The sequence below is a fragment of the Penicillium angulare genome (assembly GCF_028827245.1).
Source record: "Penicillium angulare strain IBT 27051 chromosome Unknown utg000008l_segment0_segment0, whole genome shotgun sequence".
NCBI lineage: Eukaryota > Fungi > Ascomycota > Eurotiomycetes > Eurotiales > Aspergillaceae > Penicillium > Penicillium angulare.
The window spans coordinates 378202-399689 of NW_026623167.1; the positions used below are offsets into that span (position 1 = coordinate 378202).

At 46.6% G+C, this 21488-nt stretch overlaps 10 protein-coding genes across 10 annotated transcripts; 4 read left to right on the forward strand and 6 right to left on the reverse strand.

The window, feature by feature from the left end:
* Positions 1-849: 849 nt before the first annotated feature.
* Positions 850-3318, forward strand: N7478_010857 (uncharacterized protein; the record flags this gene model as incomplete). The annotated part of the gene is made up of 8 exons (XM_056927071.1): positions 850-893; positions 957-1079; positions 1139-1239; positions 1286-1447; positions 1502-2040; positions 2102-2375; positions 2429-2788; positions 2837-3318. 8 exons carry the CDS (start codon positions 850-852, stop codon positions 3316-3318), a joined length of 2085 nt encoding a protein of 694 aa, XP_056774119.1.
* Positions 3319-4538: 1220 nt separating this feature from the next.
* On the reverse strand, positions 4539-5920 carry N7478_010858 (NAD(P)/FAD-dependent oxidoreductase; the record flags this gene model as incomplete). The annotated part of the gene is made up of 2 exons (XM_056927072.1): positions 4539-5639; positions 5711-5920. 2 exons carry the CDS (start codon positions 5918-5920, stop codon positions 4539-4541), a joined length of 1311 nt encoding a protein of 436 aa, XP_056774120.1.
* Positions 5921-6247: 327 nt separating this feature from the next.
* N7478_010859 (pyrroline-5-carboxylate reductase family protein) lies at positions 6248-7214 on the forward strand (the record flags this gene model as incomplete). The annotated part of the gene is made up of 2 exons (XM_056927073.1): positions 6248-6290; positions 6355-7214. The coding sequence occupies 2 exons, from the start codon at positions 6248-6250 to the stop codon at positions 7212-7214; spliced, it is 903 nt and encodes a 300-aa protein (XP_056774121.1).
* A 125-nt stretch (positions 7215-7339) lies between these two features.
* Positions 7340-8295, reverse strand: N7478_010860 (uncharacterized protein; the record flags this gene model as incomplete). The annotated part of the gene is made up of 2 exons (XM_056927074.1): positions 7340-8084; positions 8144-8295. 2 exons carry the CDS (start codon positions 8293-8295, stop codon positions 7340-7342), a joined length of 897 nt encoding a protein of 298 aa, XP_056774122.1.
* Positions 8296-8786: 491 nt separating this feature from the next.
* On the reverse strand, positions 8787-10106 carry N7478_010861 (uncharacterized protein; the record flags this gene model as incomplete). The annotated part of the gene is made up of 3 exons (XM_056927075.1): positions 8787-9422; positions 9469-9689; positions 10022-10106. 3 exons carry the CDS (start codon positions 10104-10106, stop codon positions 8787-8789), a joined length of 942 nt encoding a protein of 313 aa, XP_056774123.1.
* A 146-nt stretch (positions 10107-10252) lies between these two features.
* On the reverse strand, positions 10253-10564 carry N7478_010862 (uncharacterized protein; the record flags this gene model as incomplete). The annotated part of the gene is made up of 1 exon (XM_056927076.1): positions 10253-10564. The coding sequence occupies one exon, from the start codon at positions 10562-10564 to the stop codon at positions 10253-10255; it is 312 nt and encodes a 103-aa protein (XP_056774124.1).
* Positions 10565-12102: 1538 nt separating this feature from the next.
* Positions 12103-13015, forward strand: N7478_010863 (peroxiredoxin family protein; the record flags this gene model as incomplete). The annotated part of the gene is made up of 4 exons (XM_056927077.1): positions 12103-12149; positions 12279-12391; positions 12557-12720; positions 12836-13015. The coding sequence occupies 4 exons, from the start codon at positions 12103-12105 to the stop codon at positions 13013-13015; spliced, it is 504 nt and encodes a 167-aa protein (XP_056774125.1).
* A 743-nt stretch (positions 13016-13758) lies between these two features.
* N7478_010864 (Mtc5p) lies at positions 13759-18059 on the reverse strand (the record flags this gene model as incomplete). Its single annotated transcript, XM_056927078.1, has 2 exons — positions 13759-14781; positions 14841-18059. The coding sequence occupies 2 exons, from the start codon at positions 18057-18059 to the stop codon at positions 13759-13761; spliced, it is 4242 nt and encodes a 1413-aa protein (XP_056774126.1).
* A 461-nt stretch (positions 18060-18520) lies between these two features.
* On the forward strand, positions 18521-19160 carry N7478_010865 (E2 ubiquitin-conjugating protein UBC13; the record flags this gene model as incomplete). The annotated part of the gene is made up of 4 exons (XM_056927079.1): positions 18521-18573; positions 18644-18732; positions 18797-18928; positions 18985-19160. The coding sequence occupies 4 exons, from the start codon at positions 18521-18523 to the stop codon at positions 19158-19160; spliced, it is 450 nt and encodes a 149-aa protein (XP_056774127.1).
* A 410-nt stretch (positions 19161-19570) lies between these two features.
* N7478_010866 (Zn(II)2Cys6 transcription factor domain-containing protein) lies at positions 19571-21190 on the reverse strand (the record flags this gene model as incomplete). Its single annotated transcript, XM_056927080.1, has 4 exons — positions 19571-20320; positions 20373-20504; positions 20560-21075; positions 21131-21190. 4 exons carry the CDS (start codon positions 21188-21190, stop codon positions 19571-19573), a joined length of 1458 nt encoding a protein of 485 aa, XP_056774128.1.
* Positions 21191-21488: the final 298 nt, after the last annotated feature.

Sequence of the window (21488 nt, forward strand, 5' to 3'; positions counted from 1 at the left end):
GAATAGTGTGATATTCCTCAAAGATGCATCTCTTGTAGTTATAGGTACAAGTATTAATGATCAGTCTTTATTTTTGTATGTAGTAAATGTATATTCAGGTAAATTAAATTCTGTATGTTCGCCAGCAGATTAGTCTGTGTTCTGTGATTGTGGAGCTGGCAATGGAACACGTTGCTTTACGTGGTTTGTGTTTCCCAGAGGCAATAGAGGTGTGATTTTCTCGAAATATCATCTCCTCGATTGAATGCATAACCGCATTGCATTGATAGTGACGTGACCTTATGACTTCGTTATCAGGAGAGTGCGGGGGCCGGAAGCGGGCCCGATGGCCTTATCGAAACAGGGCTGGGTCATCGGGAGGCCTCCCGATGACCATCTATACAGGCACAAACAAGCAGATCTCGTCCAAAAGGAAGGGAATTGATCCACATCTGGGGTAAATTTGACATATTAATGAGTTTATTCTGCAGACTCCAACAATTGGATACATTTAGTAACTACCGAGCACACGAGGCAGCAGTCTGGAGGAGACTTTAGACATGTGGTGGTGGTATGCAATTTGTATAGCAACATGAATCCCATAGAAGTTTATATGACTATATTATCTAGATTCAAAGTTTTCAAAACAACCCTTATCTAAATATGCATCCAGGCGGATTATCACCACGTATCTAGAATCATCTTGAAGTGGCGGTCCTTATCGGCCCATTGTCTAGTGGTTCCCCACGGGTCCGTTATCTCCATGGCTGAGATAGGCGCCACCTGGAAGTTCCCCGCATTTTCAGCCGGATTGGATATTCCATCCCACCTTTCTAGACAGCTTTGCGCCTGGTCATTATACTCATCATCATGGGAGGAAATGGGAATAAAGTCACGAAACGATCCCTGAACGCGTATGAATATATCCCGTTGTAATTCCGACCCGAGGTGTGCTTGTGCTAACTTTCCCGACGCAGATGCACCCGATGCCGAAGACAGAAAATCAAATGTTCGGGATCGCAGCCTTGCGATAGTTGCAATAAACGCAAGCTCACTTGTGTCTTTGATGATCGGGATCAGAAGATCCTTATAACTAGGGGGTGAGTGAGAAGAGGAGGAACTTCTTTGATAATCAGATCGTCGGCTGACGTTCCGGTAGATATCTCGACGAACTACAACAGAAGATAGCGAGGTTATCACGAAATGATCCTGGAGAGGCAGGTACTGTCAGTCCTGAATACCATGAAGAGCGATCGCCTGGTAAGTCACTTTATCTGATCATCATGCCAGTACTAACCCCTTGCAGATTCCAAAGACAACATAGACACTGCGGAAATAACACGCCTTTCGCCCGAGGAAAAGGAGCATGCCGAACTTCATCAAGAGCTTGAAGACCCTGCCTCCGGCCTGACAAATCCATTGTCAACAGGCCCCCCGGCTTTTATGTCAGCTGAAAATGGCCGGACATGTAAGTGGTGCTTCTGAGCGTGAAAAATAAACCCTTATCTAATACCCTTAACAGTCTATCTAGGAACATCATCGAATTGGTCCTTCACACGAAGGGTCCTTAGCTTGACCCACGATCGTATATATCAAGAGCCCCTACCAACTGGGGCCCTAGCGTTTGATGGCGCTATTTATGACCTAGGCTGGGATGGACTAAGGGGGAACCACAGATCGGAAATTCCGACAGTACCATCGTTCGATCATGCGATGTATCTCATCAATTCCGTGAAATTCCGCTGTGGTCAGCTTTATCATCTCTTTGACGAGACTGAGTTCATGGCAGGCCTCCATGACTTCTACTCACAACCAAAACCTACTCCCACAACAGGACTGTGGTATATTCATTTCCTTCTTATGCTTTCCTTCGGGAAGGGATTTGTCCAGCACAAAATGCAAGGGAACAAACCTCCAGGCTCAGAGTTCTTCGTAAAGGCACTGCAATTACTCCCCGACCTCAGTTTGTTGCACCAGGAGCCCATCGAGTCTACAGAAATTCTATGCTGCGTTGCACTATACTTACAAGCACTTGACTATCGATCATCGGCCCACAACTATGTAAGTCGTTGAAAACTACATCTCTAAGAAACTGGAAATGACTAACGTTATCTCTTTCTAGATCGGATCGGCGATGCGCATGGCCATGGCTGAAGGCATGCATACTCAAATGCCGGTAGAATATCTAGGAGAGCATTTAGTCCAACGATGTCGCAAGATCTGGTGGACTGTCTACATCCTCGATCGTGAGATGACCTCACTGATGGGTCTTCCTCAATCTCTAAGTGATGAGCATATCAACACGTTGCTCCCCTCATTTACAGGATCATTGCAACGAACAGCAGGTATAAACATGCACATCAAACTGTCTCGAATCATCGCAGAGATCAGTGGCAGTAAGTACTCTACAACTCAATCAGCTGATCCATAATATTGACATAACCGACAGCCGTCTACGCCATCGATGGTCGCCTCAACCGAAACTTTCTTATTCGCACAAAGTCCGCTCTCGCCAGTATAGCCAAATTAGCAGACGAGCTCCACACAGCCTTCCCTTTACATTTAGATCAATCTTCAAGCGGTGTCTCCCGAATATCCGCCTACCTCAATCTCCTATATCACCAGTGTATCGTCACCGCTACACGCCCATTGCTCTTTTGCTTTTTAAAAATCCGCCTTGAGTCCCCCGAACACTGTCTAGAGGCGTTAACGACATCAAAAAACGTTCGAAATCTAATCCAAATGTGTCTCGACTCCGCTCAACAAATGATCTATATCCTCCACTGTCTTCAATCCGAAGATCTCCTTGGTAAGCACTACATCAAAATTCGCTAAAGCATCTACTAACCCAACCCAGAAACCTTCCTCCCCTTTGACCTCGATTCCGTCTTCGTCTCAGCAACTGTCCTCCTCATGGCCCCCGCAATCGACCTCCGATGGTCCTACCCAGTATGGCTCGAAAAAGCATACGCAATATTCGAAGAAATAATCGAAAACGGAAACCTCATCGCCAAATATCGCCGATCAGAACTCCAACTTCTAGATGAATTACTCAGCTACTTCCCCCAAGAACACACAAGATGCGTATCTGCTCCAATATCCATTTCAGCACCAGCACTTAATACCGACCAAACGAGCGTTCAATTAGCAAACTTTTCATCATCGGTGGCGCAAACCCTTAGCCATGATCTCTTATCAGATCCAGGTGTATCACTTGAAGATGAACTTAGTCTGACTACGGGACTTACGGCGGCGCAAATAATGGCCGTTGCAGACTCTATTGAGAGTATTGACACGGAGTGGATGTCTAATGCGATGATTGAACATAGTATTTGGTAATGAATTAGTCACGGATTATGGGGATTAGTATTTTGCATTTGCGAGCGATGGTGATCACTTAGATTTCATGTATATCAATTTTCTTATTGCAAAATGTCATGAATTATGAAGTGACTTTGATGGGGATGGGGTCTTGGGGGTTTGATTTTGCATGTTTATCCAATATCATGAAACTATGCTCAATGCAGTCTCGAAGTTAAATGATGGATCAATTGATGTCTTTTGAGAACTTACTTTTCCCTTGAATTTACTCATTATCAGATAGATCAAAGGGATATTTACCTTGATGGGCCCCTCAAATGCTAGTCGAGAGGTTCCGTAATTCCCTTAACACACGAAGGACACAAACCCACGACATAGTTATTCCCTACCTTGAACCACTTCCGAATTCTCCGAAATAAAGGAGTACAAGGTATTATTGCCTTCCGCACCGGAGAGTCTTGTATAATTAGCGAGCATTTGTTAGTTCGCTCACGGCAATGATCAACGCTTTTTATCCATAAATGGCCACAGCCACCATGCTCCTTGTTGTGATCGAGTACATTGAGTTGACACATTTGAATTGTTGAATCTGGAGGTTAGTATGCGGTTATGTTGACAGCGATAGAAATGTAGCGATGGGGTTCTAGTCAACGGACTTGAAGAAGTTAGAGGCTATATCGTAAGTGGATGTTAAGAAAGGGAGATAAAGGACATTGTGATGGCATTCTATGGGAATTGAGAGAATATCGAGTATTACTTATACTTGCGATTGGCATGTACAGTTTATTTATTGACATCTATTTCATTGACAAAGAGTTTTTTCTCCCTCTTTCAAGCCCATAATATAATTAGTTCGTCACAAAGAGAATCCGAAACAAGATCCAAGTTAGACATACGGCATTTGAAGTCTTTCTTTCCAATAATATACTAGAGATTTCAAAATATCAATTTAAAAGACAACAAAGAGGATCATAATGGAACTTTTTATCATCATTCCCCTCAGTTAATCTTACGATGAAACCGTCACCCTTGTAAATTAAGCAATGGATCAAGAAACCTATACTATATCTCATTGATAATCTTTAAGAGTACTCGGGTATTTTCCATGTATTGTCCTCAATGATATGACCGTTCAATCAGAGGGGCACAAAGTACTATACTGAGAGAAATATTTTCATATATGAAGATAACTGTATATTCTGATTTGAATGAAATCTAGTGCTGGTCCCTACTACTATTTACAGCTTGGCAGCTCTAGGAGGAAGAATAGAAACAAACTCCTTAGACTGACCCAGACGCCAGCTAACATCACCACCCCAATCAGCCTTCCCAGCTTCCTTCGGCTCCTTCCATCTCCAACGAGCAACAGGCTGCTTATTATCATTCGCCTCAAGAAGAGCAGTAGCAAACGAGCCCAAAACGGGAAACATCTTAAACGCATGTCCCGAGTCACCAGACAACACAATAATAGAATCCGAAGTATTAGGAATATAATCAACGATGAAATCCGAGTCATTGGTATCAGCAAACCAACAAAGAGATTTCCTTACAAAAGGTCGATCAGAAAGAGAAGGCAAAGTCTGAGCCAACAATTTCCTCAACTGCGCCTCATCTTCTTCCGGAAGAAAAGCACTATCGCTCAAGACCTCAGGCGCATATGAGACTCCATTCTTGGGATCAGTGTTGATGTACCCACCACCCATAGGACAGAGCTTAAGCAGGTTTGTCTTGGGATCGGGCTCAAAGAAGAAACCAAGATCACGGGCGTAGATAACGGGGATTCCGCGAAGAGCAGAGACCTCGTCATCTGTTAGATGTACGTGAGCGACAGACCAGGACTTAGCAACGACACTTGTTCCAAGCTCAGGAACTAATCTGTTGACGCCAGCTCCGGCTGCAACAATGACGAGGGACGAAGGATGAAAGCGTCCGTTCTTAGTACGAATACCTGAGGCCTTGCGTCCAGGTAATGTGCTCACATACACGACTTCATCCACGGCACCTTGTTCTCCCAGGAAGAATCGTACACCAGCGGCTTGAGCTGCTCGATAGACTGCTGCCAGGGCATTGCCGGAGTGGACGTATCCATCGAATTTGTTCAAGTATCCATGCCATCCTGGTAGCTCGCCATCAAGCTGCCAGCAACCATCACGGGCATCTTGGCGGTTCTTAATAGGTGAGACGTGTGGCTTAATCAAAGCATTCTTTTCAGCTGAGGCCTGAAACCTGTATAGTGTTTCGATGGCTTTCTGGGGCGCTTCCTCAGAAACACAATGGAAGAAACCGGTCTGGTGGAAATGAGGCGCGTATAATGGTGTTTTCCAAGCCTCGAGCGCTTTCTAAATGGAAAAAAAATTACATTCATTAGCGTTTCCACCCCTTGCATTCTTATCTCTTTGTACGAACTTACAATGGTCAAATCTGTGTAGAATGGATCCTCATATTCCGCCCTTGCAATCTTGTTCAAGTCATTGGCCGCTGAAAAGCGAGGAGGAATACTGTCATCTTTATCGAAGACCGAGATATCTGTATGTCCTTTTTGAGAGAGGTGGAGAGCTGTCGAAAGCCCAAAGGCACCTCCACCTACAATAATGATGGAATCCGACTTAGAAACGCCCATGCTGGTATACCATGAAAATGTAGTTTAATTTTTTCTTTCTCCTAATTTCACTTTGTAGTGATACTATTCTTCCAATAATATATGCGCCGTGTTAGCTTTCCTAATCCCGGCATTGATCGCGACAGTGTCACCGGGTTATCACCGGCAGCGGTGCCGAGTGGAGGTCGTGCGGGGAAGACAGAGCTCGACTGCCCCGCCTCGATCGGAGGGGTTGCCGGCGCAGAACACTCATATTTCATTGGTAGTGGGGGTTTAGATTTGTTTTATCAGCGGAACAAACAATTGACTCAATTATATTCAGCTGTTTTATCGATCACAACAGCAAAGATGGCAGACAAGCAGATCAAAACTCTGTGCTTGCTAGGATGCGGTAAGTCTGCTGCTGCTGTACCAACAAGACAACAAGGCCCATAGCTTATAATTTATAATTCCAGGGAACTTGGGAGGCGCGATCCTCGACAGCTTGCTGAATGCCCCGCAAGATGAAGCCCTCTTCACCAAATTTATCGCCTGTGTGCGCAGTCAACAATCCGAAGAAAAACTAGCCGGTCGATTTTCAACACATCAAGACCGATTGACAATCAACCGCGGTGACAATGTTAAGGCCGTTCACGAAGCCGACGTGACTATTCTCGGAGTAGATCCTGCAGACATCGAAAAGGTGTTAACACAAAACGGATTACAAGAAGCACTGGGAGACAAGCTTCTGATCAGCATCGCAGCTGGATGGACGCGACAAAAGCTCGAAGAGACAATCTACGGAAGCCAAACGACTGAAGAAAACAAATTCGGTCGCGCATGGGTAGTGCGCACTCTTCCAAATATAGCTGCTCAGGTTTCGCAGTCCTTGACTGCGATTGAGGTCTCCGAGCCCTCTCCACCAGAGCGCTATCTTCAGATGACGACGGCAATTTTTGAGCGTATTGGACGCGCAGTTCATATTGATCCGAAACTCATGAATGCCACCACTGCAGTTGGAGGATCTACCCCAGCTTTCTTCGCTATCATTTGTGATGCTATGATTGATGCGGCGGTGGCGGTCGGGGTTCCTCGGGACTTGGCACATACCATGATATTCCAGTCGATGCAGGGAACAGCTACCATGCTTCAAAGTGGGATCCATCCCTCCATTCTGAGAGATCAGGGTACTTCACCTGAAGGATGTACGATTGGTGGTGTGATGGTTCTTGAGGAAGCAGGTGTTAGAGGTCATGTTGGCCGTGCTCTGCGGGAGGCAGTGACTCTGGCCCGTTTGATGGAAACAGAGACCCACGTCAACGACACAAGACGTTAAGATAAATAAGAAACAGATACATTCGATGAACCTAAATATGACTACAGAATAGAATAATGCGCTTCTACACTTTACGTCTAGAAAATAAAAGACATAACATCATTCCATGAACTCATTAAAATGATTCACACATTCAATTTTCTATGAAAAAACGATCTTAATTCCATATTGGCCAAACACCCAAATCCAAACGCAGGTATAATCCGAAAACACCTCATAACCGTCGAAGAAGGTAAATACCTCTGACTCTGCACGAGTCTATCCGCAAACTTAACATCCTGCCTCATATACAAATCCAACGCCAAAAGATGCATCGGCGTAGCAACCACCTGAGTCAAAACAGGAACAGTCAACTGTGCAATAACCAATTTTGCCTCCGGTTGTCCCGTCACAAGATCATCAGGAATTATTTCCGTCATTCGTGGCGCAAGAGTAAAGCATCCGAAAATAGTAACAGAATCACGAAGAAGAAACATAGCAGTTGCAGCTCTTGCTGCAGCACCATTTGGTTTTGGATTGATTACTTTCTTCGCGAGTCCTGTTTGAATAGGTTCTGTGATTTTGGTCAGGGTATCATGATCATTTCTTATGCCGTATGCTTGGGCGAATTTCATATCTTTCCAGACACCGAGTGGGACGTTCACTAGTGTTGTCGTGACGAAGGTGATTATACCTGCTGCGGGGGCTTCAATTTTTTTGCAAATAGTATCTGATCCATTGGCAACGGTGTATGTCGCTGCATAGAGTGTCCAGATAAGACCAAAGGGTACGGAGAAAATGAATCGGTGGGGAGTTTTCAGCGCAGCAATCGTATGTTTTTTGAGGCCGCGAAGTATCGAGCAATTTAATAATGACTTTTCGACAAAAGCTCTGTAATTCTATTAGCACGTCTAGTCTCATTTCTTCATGTAAATGTTTCAGCATCTCACCTATCAATAATAGTCACTGCTGGACTGACTAAAGCCGCAGAAGCTGTCGCGGCACCAATATCACCACATAGCTGACGGTATAGCGATTTATCCCATAACTTCTCGCTATATCTGCTCTGCATAATGCTATTTGCATCTTTCTCAAGATTCATTCTGTTCACTTTCGAGGTTGTTTGTATACAATTCCGTGGGGTCTGCCTCCGCAGTTTGTTATCGCGGGAATGGAATGTGTGAAAGTCGGCATCGGGACCCGATCCGACATTTTACGTCGACGGTGCATTTTAGAATTTTGACAGCACCCCACATGGGCCTGAGTGCTATGGGCTAGAAAATCCTAAAAAGGGTGCAGCGAAGTTGTCGTGTGATGCTGTACTATCGGGTGGGTGACCCGATACTTTAGTCGATTCATGATAAGCATCGGAGCGACTCTGTCATTTTAGATTGGCGGAGGTTAAGCTTGACTTAGTCATGCATTTTTGTCGGGCAGTTTGAGAAGACGGCATTATAAAACTCTATATCTTTAAAAATTTCCAGGCTTTCAAAGAGGGGCGTTCAAGTGAGCAATTTACATAAGAAGTAATTCGCTATGCACTCCCGAGATAGTATTCCACAAAAGCCCCTCAACCCCGCTACCTAAATACCATTAAGACATGTCAGATAACTCCATCCAGGAATCCGGATCACCTATAATACAATATTGAGTTATAAATATATCCTTGAGTTTTGTCCAATCCAACCGGTCCTCCTTAGTGCGCACCAACAACCGCCACATCTCCCGCTTGTCTCTCCGTCCTCCCCAAGCAAACATAGCATAAGTTGTCATTCCGCCAAACTCCTCTCCCCTCTTATTCTTTTCTCTGGCCCATTCTACATCGTTAGTCCCCTTTATGTTCAAGCCCTTCTCTTCCCATTCCTCCGACACATTGGTATCGTCGATCACATCACAAAGCTGGACCATGTAGCAAGTGTCCAAACAGCTTTTAATAGAGACATCCAGCTTAGGATACGGTAGCCCTCTGAAACTACGTGTGAAATTGGAAGGGACATAATCAATATACATGTCGATTGAAGGAACAAGGAAGAAGTAATGATCAATCTCTCTGCTTTTCAACCGGTGGTACATGTGATACAGAGATAAGGAATAGTAATGAGGCCACGGTTTGATCAGGCGATATTGCGCTGCGTATGGTTCTGATTGCAGTATCTCTGCTGCCTGGCTCACGAGCTCAGTTGGCACGCAAATTTCCCTGTCCTGCGACACGAGACGGATCACTTTAAGCTCTACATACAAGAGCCGAAGGAGATAGAGCATCCAGGCTACTTACCATACGAACTCTGTCAGTGCCGTTGAAAACGAGGGCCGCTGTACCGACCAGAAAGCAAGGGATTCCATACTGTTCCAATATCCGAGTCACGGCCAGAGTATCATCCGTGCCATGTCCACGATTGGAGGCGCTTCCGTTGCTGTATATGGACCTGGTGTCTGGGCAGTTCCCGGGTTCATGGGATTTCTCATCACCATCCGATCCTGTCTGTGAAGCAGTGCCTAGAGGAGGTAGGGCAGGAAGTTCGAGTCCAGAGTATCAGTGCTTGGGTGCTGAAATATCAAATATTTGGCTGACGTGCCCATGTAATCGGACATCTGGAGGTTCCTTTCCAACCTACTATTGTGGTACCCGCGTAGTTCACACCTATTAGCTGCGACACTAGATTTTGGACAACTAGAGATTATACAGTTAAGGAAGGATTTATCCCCCCCAAAAAAAAGCTGGTGTATAGTGCTTGCAAGTTACGTTAATTACATGGAACGCCCGGTGTGAGAAACGCTAAACGTCTCTAGATATTCGACTATCCGAATCTCCTACATACCAAACTAACCAGCTCCAACAGCTCCAACAGCTTCGCCGTAACAGCATAAGCCCAGGTGTACCCAAGCTGATTCCCTGTGCTGGAACAGAAACATGATCATGCTCAAGCTGAGATACTACAAACCCACAAACCTGGGATATGCCTTTTTTTAACAGCCCAAACTACCGGTATTAGAGCAAGCACAGGGCATATTCTCTTGATTCGAAACTCAAGCACAGCCGTTGTGCATAACAGGCGATGTCAGGTCTCAGAGATAACACCAGCGCATCCTGCATCATTCTGGCAACATTTTTTGATGAGGGATTGAGCAAATCCATGAACGCCAGCGGCATCAGCCGATTCGCCTCTAGGCATCCAGTAGACATGGCGCGAGCCAGAGCTCCAGAAGGTGTTGACGTTTCCGGATAGACTTCCCGTGGTAGGCATCTTGTTGAATGCGCCTCTGCAGTCGGAGCTGACACCATGGAAACAGGAGGCACATTCGATCCCTTCGGCTAAGACGTAGGATGCCATTACCGCGAGGTTGAGGGAGAAAGTGGTGAAGAGTTTCATGTTGGGTAGGTTGATGGGCAACCTTAGCTTGACTTCGGGGTGATAAGGCAAGGTGAAGTTCAAGATCGAGTGGTGATGGACCTCAAGCAGTGACTACTAGGTGACTTGTTGATGAACGAAGTGAGATATTCTAGAGGAATAATATCTTTCCAGGTTCTAGATCAAGGCACCTTTACACACCCTTGGGATATACTATTACTGAAAGAATTTACCCCTTTTAGAAGGATATTCGAAAACTTTTCATTCCAGGATCTACCATGATGCCAAGAGGGATATAAGGCCATCAAGCCCTGCGAAATCCAAAGACTTTCACCAATATGATGTCCTATTTGGTTTGGAAGTTCCATGATCGTCACTTCTCAAGAAAAAAGTGTATCCACTGCTCGAAAGGAATCTCCCGAATAGGAAGGGAACGTCACGGTACGATCTACATAGCTGAGGATCGTCTCGACGACTTGGGTTATCTTTCTTCTCACTTCTCTGACCAAGGCGCAAATAAAGTAAAGGTAGAGTTTCTGCCCCTGCGCTAATAGTCGATCATATTTTCCCAATTCTTTTATATCTCAAGGTCGAGTCATCGTTGTTAATGAAAAACCGAGTACAGTGTTCGTTCCCTGCTACAGCGACTATGAATGTTCAATATTCGATTTCGATTTCGATATGGCTGTACGATACATCACATTATCATGATTGACATCTGAATCACGAGTCCCGACCGTGAATATTACTGTTTACTGTTTGGATGGGTCTGTCGGGCCATTTCACAGTTGCGGGGAAACAACAGTAAGATGGACCGGAAAGGCTTCCATGGGACTTTTGAGCCCTATACACAACTAACTTGCGATCACGTAACAGAAATGTTATATGGTACAACTTGGACAGATTTTTAAGCTTTCTTATCAATCTAAGGTCACTTCCCATTGTCTAGAACTTCAGACGCCGAGGCCCTCCCTCCCATCCGATCTCGGGAATCAACTCCCGCCACAGTAGTTGATGCCTGAATTTATCAGTCTCTGCCTAAGGCATCAAATCATAAACTAGGCTAACCTAACCGGGAAGGTACAATGCCCATGTGGCCTATCACATGACAATGATTTCATACGTGTCCACTCCCTTATCCTTTTATCTCAGGCACAGAGGCACCAAGGCATTAATATCTGCCCCTCATCCAGGCCACAATGACCGCTGATAGGACGTTCGGGTAGCAGCCGGGAAAGTTCAAGCAGATAAGTAAGCGGGGCAGTCTCGGACTGGTTCTCGCTTGGTCTTTCTTGATAATCCATGCGGTTCGGTATCTTTCTGCATCGGATCACCTCATGAAAAGCTGGGATTGTCCCACCAATCGTCATATCAGTGAATCCCGATGGGCCGATATGTGTAAGCGTAGAAGCGTCGGAGCCGGAATATTAAAATCGCCACTACCCCTTGATAGACTTCCTTTACTTCATTTTAATATAAACTTCTTCTCTTCTTCTCTCTCCGTTCCATCAATTCCATACTCTATTAATTTTCTCGTTTCTAACACCTTACAATTCACCATGTCTCTCAACGCCGGCGACAGCTTCCCCGAGGATGTTAAGTTCTCGTATGTTTTCTTTTCCTTCCGTTCTGAATCTTTTTTTCCCTATCCCCCACCTATCTCCGAATCCCTCAATCGCCGATTGACCACTACCGCAAATTCAAATTCCATGACAATCTAACTCAATTCCTATAGTTACATCCCCTGGTCCGAGGAATCTGCTGAGTTCAACGCCTGCGGTATCCCCATCAACTACAACGCCTCCAAGGAGTTCGCCAACAAGAAGGTCATCCTCTTCGCTCTGCCCGGTTCGTCACCGCTCCTTTTCTTTTCTTTTCTTCCCCGTTCACGTATCCATTTACGGACATTCGATGCACTTCCCTTACCTTCTTTTCTTTTCTTTCCTTTCCATCCATTCCCCACTTGCGCGCAAGGTTCTCACCACGTTCTCTACTGACCGCCATTCCAAACAGGTGCATTCACCCCCGTCTGCTCCGCCAACCACGTTCCCGAGTACGTTGCTAAGCTCCCCGAGATCCACGCCAAGGGTGTCGACCAGGTCGCTGTTCTGGCCTACAACGATGCCTACGTCATGAGCGCCTGGGGCAAGGCCAACGGTGTTACCAGCAATGACATTGTATGTGAAAAGTTTCCCTTCAATCCCAATCCCAATCCCAATTCAACTCCACTCCACTCCACATCAAATCAAATACAACCACAGAAGAAACATATCTAACGCGCTCTCTGTACAGCTCTTCCTTTCCGACCCCGAGGCCAAGTTCTCCAAGTCCATTGGCTGGGCCGACGCCGAGGGCCGTACCTACCGTTACGCTCTCGTCATTGACCACGGCAAGGTCACCTACGCCGCTAAGGAGTCCGAGAAGAACGTTCTCAAGGTCACCTCCGCCGAGCACGTTTACAACCAGCTGTAAGCTTGAATCAAAAAAGGATTCACTAGAAATAGACCGGCGCGGCGCATATTTTTCGGGGTAACGAGAAAACAACAAATAGATCGAGTTGATGCTTGAAAGAAAAAGTTATCGATAGTTGCTGTGGTTGTTTTGCTTTTAGTCCCCGCTCTTTTTAGCTTGTGTCACATAGAGGAAATATCCTAATGAAGCTATGACTATGACAAATTACTTTTGTGCATTTACAACTTGTATTTCTAGAGACTCGCATGAAACGTAGGACTTTGAACTCTCAGCTTGAGACCCCTGTACATCACCGCGCCATTTTAGGCTTGCCCCCTTTCCTTTCATTGGCGCGGGGCTCGTCGCAAGAGGTTTGTCCGCGACACTAACGCTCGATCAGTTCCTTTATCTGATCCGGGGAATGAGGGGTCCATGAAAGGCTAGTGGGGGATCGACAGAATCGGAGAGATGGGGGTGGGGGATTTCTTAGGCGTTGAGATTTGTTGTGGATATTGATGACTATGTATTGGATCTGGAGGGGCTCAGGGGTTGTATGCATAGAATCTGTTCAAACTCACCCTGCTGGAGCTATTTATTTTAGAGTAGAAAAGAAATATGGATAAACCGATCATCAAAATATATCCCAATGCGATAAATGTTTGTATAAAACGTATATAAAAAGTACATAAAGCGGGGGTATCAAAATCAACGAAAACAAATGTAAATGTAAAATGTAAGACCATCATCAAAGAATCAAACCCAAACTATCTACGCTTAGGCGTATTAATAGCCACAGAGCGATTCTTCCTCCTATCATCTCTAGAACGCAAACCCTGGCTAAGTCCACCACCCATTCCCCGCGCAAGAGACGCAAAGGGCGAAGAAGTTTGCCACATGTCTAGATCATCTTCATGGCCCGGCCCCACTTTGCCAGTCGGGGTATTTGCACCCGATTTATTCTTAGCTGCAGGTTCAGACTGGCGGCGACGATGACGTTTATCTTGAGAAATTGCTCGAGAGTGTCCGCTAGGACTTGCCTGGGGCTCAGGGGAAACAGGCTCAATCGGCGGCATGGGCATAGGCATATCAGCTGCAATATGTTCGGAACAATTACAGCCACATCCCGAAGGGCATGATGGGGGAGGAATAGCATCATGTTTCTTGGCGAGAGTATTGAGTGGAAGGAACCATCGTTGATGGCAGTCGAAGCAGCTTACATGGCCGCAGCTAAGACAAGGAACCAGCATTCCGTCAACGACTTCACCGCAAATAATGCAAGGGAGATTGGTGGGTAGTGGTTGGCGCGGGTTACAATTTGGGCATCGACGGGAACTCGACTGCTTATTGTGCTTGGAAGGAGTATCAGGGGCCACGGGCGTTGAAGCGAAAATGGAGGTCTGAAGAGGGTGGCCACAGTTCGCGCAGTGGCGCTGGAAATCAAGGCCTTCCAGATCAGGAGGAGTTTCAGATGGAGGTGATTCGGTGATTGAAGAAATTTTGGAACTATGGCTTTTCCAATACTGGCTTGTGCGCCAGTTTTCAGTCTGATCTGACACTGTGCCAATCTTCATCACTTCAGCTCGTTGAATGGGAAGATCCCACATAGATAAAATGTCGGCATATGCAGCGCGATAGGATTTCCATAGCCCTTCTTTACTTCGATCTAGAAGGGAAGAATCGGGGCTCGTGTCGTCGCTGCTAAATGCATTCTGGTTCTTGAATGTGACCTTGAATCGTGTTGTACGCTTCACGGACTGGGGACGGTCGCTCTCTGTATCGGATTGAGTCTGTAGTTGGAATGAGTTAGTGGCGAAGTACTGATTTGAAAGACCACGGATATACTCACTGCTGGTATAGTGGCGACACTCGGGCTGTCCCTAGGGCTCTGTTTCTTCTTGATGACTTGATTGACAGGCGGAGATGCCGACGATGGCCCAAACGTGAATGAGCGTGACAATGAGGAGGCTAGAACGGAGCCGAACCCGGACCCACTCCGTGGATTGGATTGTTGGTCAGGCGAGGCAGCTATAGATACATTGTGGCTTTGAGCCTTTCGGTCATTTTCTATACCCCGTGGTCGAGAAATATGCGGAGGCGTGGTTCCTGTAGAATGAGGGGGTGAAGAGTCAACTCGCCAAAGCTCGCTCGATGATCGCGCCGATGTATGAGGAATGGCTTGAGGGTCTCTTGGGACTGAGGAAGCAGGGGTGGCAGCTTGGGATTTGTTTTGTAAAGTCGACGCGGCGGATGAGATTTCCACCGGGGAAGCCTGTTGTTCAGTCTGTTCCTCTTTTGCCTTTTCTGGATGAGTTTCATGGCTCGCCTCAAATAACACACAGGAGAGCATTGCAATCATTTGCACGTCGCCGATGCGTTCAAAATGGTCGAAAAGAGCTGGAACCAACCAGTGGCTACCCATAGGATGATCACCCCAGCGAATGACGCTGTTTGCCACATTCTTATACAGTCCATCCTTCTCCGAGTTATAACTGTAATCAGAAATTTGCCTCTTTAGGCCCCCCCGCCTTGGCCCTATTTTGGATTCATTGGGAGAGCCAGGCCTTCTTCGGACATGTAAAATTAGTTTAATGAGGCCCCAAATTTGGGCCAACTCGTAGCATCCAGCATCAAGGGCGACTGCAGCATTGTGCGCGCACACGTCTGTTCCCTTGCCGCAGATGCGGTACTTACTAGCCAACTCTCGTTTGACAGGCAACATATCGCTCAGATCATGAATGGAAATCACATTTTGGACTGGTTCGGCTGGTTTAGCTGTCACTCCGCCACCGAGAGACCGCTGCGAATGATCCATAGACCGAGGTCGGTAAATTCCCATGCTACCGGCACTGCGCCAGGTTTGTGGTGGCTGGAAGCGAGTTGTCGGCAGCCCAGACAGAATATCAGAAGAGCCCGAGGAGCTTGAAGTCTCGGTGTACGAATCATCGGAGTAGTCAGATGCACCGTCATCTGTGCTCATGCCAGTACCGGTCGTACGAGGGCCCGGAGAACTGGTCTGCAGGCGCCCGAAACCTTCGAAAACCTTACCTGTGCGTGACAACCTGCTCATTTCTTTGAAACCAAGATTTTCAAATAATGCCGTTGACTTGTCTTTTTTGGGAGGGAAAAAGCAGATAAGACGACCGTCATTTGCCCATAATGCGCCACATGCTTTTGCGACAGGCACCATAACATTCGCGTTCACGGGGCGAAGCAATTCAGAGCTCATTCCTAGCTCCTGGCTCTGTGTCATTCCGACCTCGTCTTCATCGCTAGACTCACCTTCCAATTCGCCATTGATAGGAGATTTGACATTTTCGCCAGTTTCGCCCAAAATCCATGCGACGCTCTCTTCTAGAGTGCTCTCGCCCAGAAGATAACGCACAGCACCTTCCAGACAACCTCGTTTCCGAGACATGTATGTTTCCGCTATGGTTCGCAGTTCAGCGGAAATCCTACTAGCCAATTCATCGGTGACGCCTGTCGTTCTCTGGCAATTAAATGTGGGGATAGAAGTCTTCGGATAGCTGACGGGGAATTTGATGTCCACTTTCAAGAATATTGAGTCGGCATTCGCACTCCATGGTCCATTCAAAGAAATGCAAATCTTCCTTTGACGGACGTCCACAGAGTCAAATGAAACTTTGGTGAATTTCTCTCCAACGTGGCTAATCTCATCCCCCAGGGTTTCGATATCCCAACCTGATATCTTCACACCGCGCATCCATGCAATTGGGTTTGTATCTGCTCTCAGGTTTGAACGTGGCTGCATCCCCATGCGAGTATCAACATGAGCACCTTTTGTCCACCCATGAGCATGGGGAACTGAAATGGCATTCATTCCAGGGCCCCCGGCGTAATCCGTGCTCGCTTGATTCTGGAATGAAGATGCCGAGTCAAGTTCTTCCAAGTCCAAATCCAAATCTAAATCTGAATTGACATCTCTGAAACTGCGATAGACTGCTCCCAGGCGAGTTACGTTCCGAGTAGAAATGAAGGATTTGCCTTTCTCGTATCCAACCCGCTCTAGAATCTCAGGATTGACACGATGTAGGCGAAGTTCTCGGTCCGTACCCCATGTGACGAGTTGAAATTCTCGGTGGTCGATCCCATCGTCCACACCACCACGCGGTCTCCAAAGAAATTCTTTGATTTGGCCTTTGTGACCGGGGAAGCTATGCACCAAGGGTAGATCCCCGTTTGAATCGCTACCATCTCCGGCGCGTCGACTATAAAGGTGAAGATCACCATTCCCCCGTTGCGGCATGGCAGCTACGCCCCAACCAAATGGAGTATTTCTGGCACGCCATATCGGAAATGGTGTCTTAATCATCTTTTCTGGAGCATCACTATCAGACGTATAGTCCCAGAACTTAATGGTCTTATCAAGCGAACATGTCGTCAAAGCGCCCCTGCGGACTCTGTTCCAATCCACACCATAAATTTTTGTGTCGTGAGCCTCGATAGACTTGATAGGATATGCGCCCATACGATCGTCCCAAATACGAAGAAATCTGTCATGCGAACTGGCAATGACGTGTGGATCTTGTCGATTCCATTTCACCTGGGTCGCGCCAGTGAACCAATCCGAAAACGAGATAGCTGGACGAGAAGGAGATCGTAAGTCCCAACAATGTACAAAGCTGTCGACTGCACAGGTAGCGAGAAGATCCGGATGAAACGCAGAGAAATTGATATCGGTAATAGCGCGGGAATGTGCATGCAGCACAAACTCAATGGAGTTCTGCCATGTCTTCATGGCTAAATTCCAGACCAGGGCTTTTTGGTTAGATGTGCTTACCACCCAATAGTCACGGGAGGCGAAGGGTGACCATTGAACATCGGCAACCTCCCATGATGTATGATGAGGCAGATAGCGGGGCGGAGAATATGGGGAATCCAGATCAATGACATGCAGACCTTCCTTGGACGCTAGTACCACATCGCGCCCACAAGGAGATATTGATATTGCCCCGACCGGCTGTTCTACTCGGATTGAGCTGTCCTCCTCAAACGTCGGGCTCTCCAAGGCCGACATAAGCGGCCGCGCCTCCATGGAGCTCGACATCTTGTTGGCGATCGCGGCGTTCAGCCAACTCTTCAGACCAGTTATTGGCGCTCAGAATTCAAGAGCAAAATTGTATCAACAGTTTTGGAGCTCATGAAGAGCTTAAGCATGTCGGACGTGCATATCCAGCGTGCTCCCTGGGTCTCGACGAGTCCACTCGCGTGCGCAGGGGAGCTGTCCGATAAGGGAATCGCAACGGGTGTGGCGCATGACTGCATGTGGCGTAATTAATAATTGGCCGTGTCTGTGGCGCAGGCTACGGAACACGGCAAACCCCCGCGGTGCAAGTGCCCCTCTAGTTTATCATCTGCGCAATTAACTCGAACTCTGCACTTCCAAAGCCTTCAAGTATTCAATTTGATATTTACAGGGTATTTTGATCAGTTAGCTTGGATCTACTTTGTCTTTCCAGTTTCTTTGGCCCTAGCTGCTCCAATACCCAAGCGATAAGCCTTACAAACATGGCTTTGCCAAAACGCATCATCAAAGAGACCGAACGGTTGATGGCCGAGCCGTGAGTGTTGTGCATAACAATAGCAGTTGTCCTGCATAATTTCCTAAGTTTCGCTTTTCTCTCTTTCTAGTGTCCCTGGCATAAACGCTGTTCCTCACGATGATAACCTGCGATACTTCGATGTCTCGATCCACGGCCCGGCCCAGTCACCCTATGAAGGTAGATATTACGGCTTATAATCACTCTATAACGAACATTATTGACTGACTGGTCGCTCCTTTAGGTGGCATCTTCCGTCTTGAGCTATTCCTTCCCGACGACTACCCCATGACTCCTCCCAAAATCCGCTTCCTGACCAAAATCTACCATCCCAACATTGACCGTCTTGGCCGTATCTGTCTTGATGTCTTGAAGAGTAAGTCTCCGTCGAATACAGTAGTGGATACTACGGTTTTAATCAATATTCTCCAGACAACTGGTCCCCCGCCCTGCAGATCCGTACCATCCTTCTCTCTATCCAGGCCCTCCTCGGTGCGCCAAACCCTGACGATCCGCTTGCCAACGATGTTGCTGAGCGATGGAAGGAAGACGAACCTGCAGCTATCCAGACAGCGAAAGAGTGGACCCGGACACATGCTATGACCTAAATTCATCTCATCTTGATGCGACCATGAAGCCAAACAAAATGAAAAGAAGAAAAAATTAAGACGGTTGAGCCATTGATTTGAGCCTTTGGAACGGGCACCTCGGTTGTTTTTTATATTTTAGCGTTAACTTACTTTTTGTCGCGCCCATCTTGCTTTGATCGGTGGCTCAGCTCAGGAGTACTTGCATAGAACCCAATGTACTTGGAATGCATTCATTATGGTCCCAACTAGCCGGTTCCCCAATACATACCAGACTTTTAAAAACTACCTATGCTGATTCTCAGCGTTCCAAAATCTTTATCTAACTATGGATGATTTACGGCATTACCTACCTAACTCCGTGGATTTTTGATTAGGGTATCGTATTCTGATTCTATTGGTATCATAACAGCTGGTAACAGCTTGGGTATTCAAAAAGCCAAATTCGCTACATCATGATGCATTCCATCCCTTTGGGTCTCAGCCTCCTTCCAACATGTCCACTCCAGTCCACTTCTCATGGAGGCAATATCGAACCCCTTTTCTTGAAGAACCTGATACATTTGTTGACTCCAGAGGAACCCTTGTTCGTGTCCACAGTCCACGTAACCCATATTGGCCTGTGATATGCCAAAACAGAGTACATTCCCAGTGCACATCCGATTTTGTGGTTGCAAGCAGTAAGCTACTGTCCTCGAAATCTCGCTCGCGAAAAATAGAAGTTGTGTTGAGTCGGCGTTCCAACCCATAATACTCTCGACCCGGTAGATAACCCGACGAACGATGACAGAAGCGACCCAGAAGAGGAGGTATGTTGTTGCAGTTTCGATGGATTCAAATGTGTATGGTTGGAGGTAGTGACTCCATGGTAAGACGTCAGTGGAGCAATCAAGTTCCATAGGTGAACAGGGAACAGGTTCTCCGTCGAGATTGATGGCATCCTCTGCAAGCCATTTCATTTGAAGCCTATTTTCGTAATCATTGCAACTTTGTAAAAGGCCTTCGCAAGCCGTTGTCATGTCCGAGTATCCAAGCTCACAAATGCGATCTAACTCATCTAGTAGAAAAGAAGTCTCTGCCACTAGACGGAATAGTTCACTGAGCGGGCCGTCGCCTTCTGCGTGTGTTTCATCCTGGCAATCTAATCCTTTTCTTTGGGGCATTTTGGTAAGAAAGTACATCTAAAGGAGGTTAGTTGCATCACCAAGACTGTCAGAGGAGTGGACAACTTACTGATCCCCACTTTTGCTGGGTATTAATTGCTTGGATCAACTGGTCGTCGGCATCATGTTGGTAATTTTTCAGCAGGGCCTTAGCGCCCCTTATATGAGTTAAGCAATTTACTATGCCACTCTGTTGTACAATCTAATTGAAACTGTCAGATGGCATCTTTTTATCGGCGGCAGGAGACTCGACTCACCTCATAATTCATAAATATGACCACCGCGAATAATACGTCAGCGGTCGGGAGCGATCCATCACTAAGCCTGCGTGCCAATAAATGGATTGCATTACTGTAAAGCTCAGTCCCTTGGTGTTTGAGCACTTCATCGTTCTTCATTTTTCCTACCCACGCTGCTGCAAGTGCGATGACTGCTCGATCAAGCAGCGCAGACTCTCCTGCCATGGCAGGGAACCGGGTCATCAAATAATATAAGCTATCGTTCTTGTCATTCTGGCCTAGTCCAACCGGGAAGTATGAGCTGAAGAAGTCTGAAAATAGTTCCGTGCGCACTTCAGCGCTCATGCTAAATGTCTCTGGCAATGCGAGAGGTTTCAGGTGTCCAACAAGCTGGGCAATCGGTCGTTTTGTCATTCCTTGGTTCTCTCGCCTTGTTACGACGGTGTGGTGAACAAAATTTCGGCCCTTCTCGTAACCCGGGCATGGTGTCCCTTTCTTAATACATCGAGCGCATCCTGGTAGTCCAAGATCACACTAATGCAGAACGGTTAGCAACCGTTTAACATTGACAGTATAGATAGTGACAAACCCTAATCTTGCGCTTCTTGCATGTGCCACAGCCAAGGGACTTGTAAGGTATACCACCCATGATTATTATATGAGTGGGTTTGGGATTTATGTCGAAACGGAAATGAATAACAGGTAGGTAGGAACTTTTCTGCAGGAATAAGAGGGTCTGCAGAGGGGGGCAATGTGAATATTTAAAGTATCTCTGCCCCCAACAATCACAACTATAATAAACCCCTGATGGCTGCGCCGATCATCTCTATGATTCGTGGGCTTTGATTTGTTGGCTCGGGAGAATGTTTAATGGTTTTATGGGGGCAAATGGCGACCTTGCACGGTAGCTCTCGGTTCTTTGAGACCTCTCGATCAAGGCTGTGGGG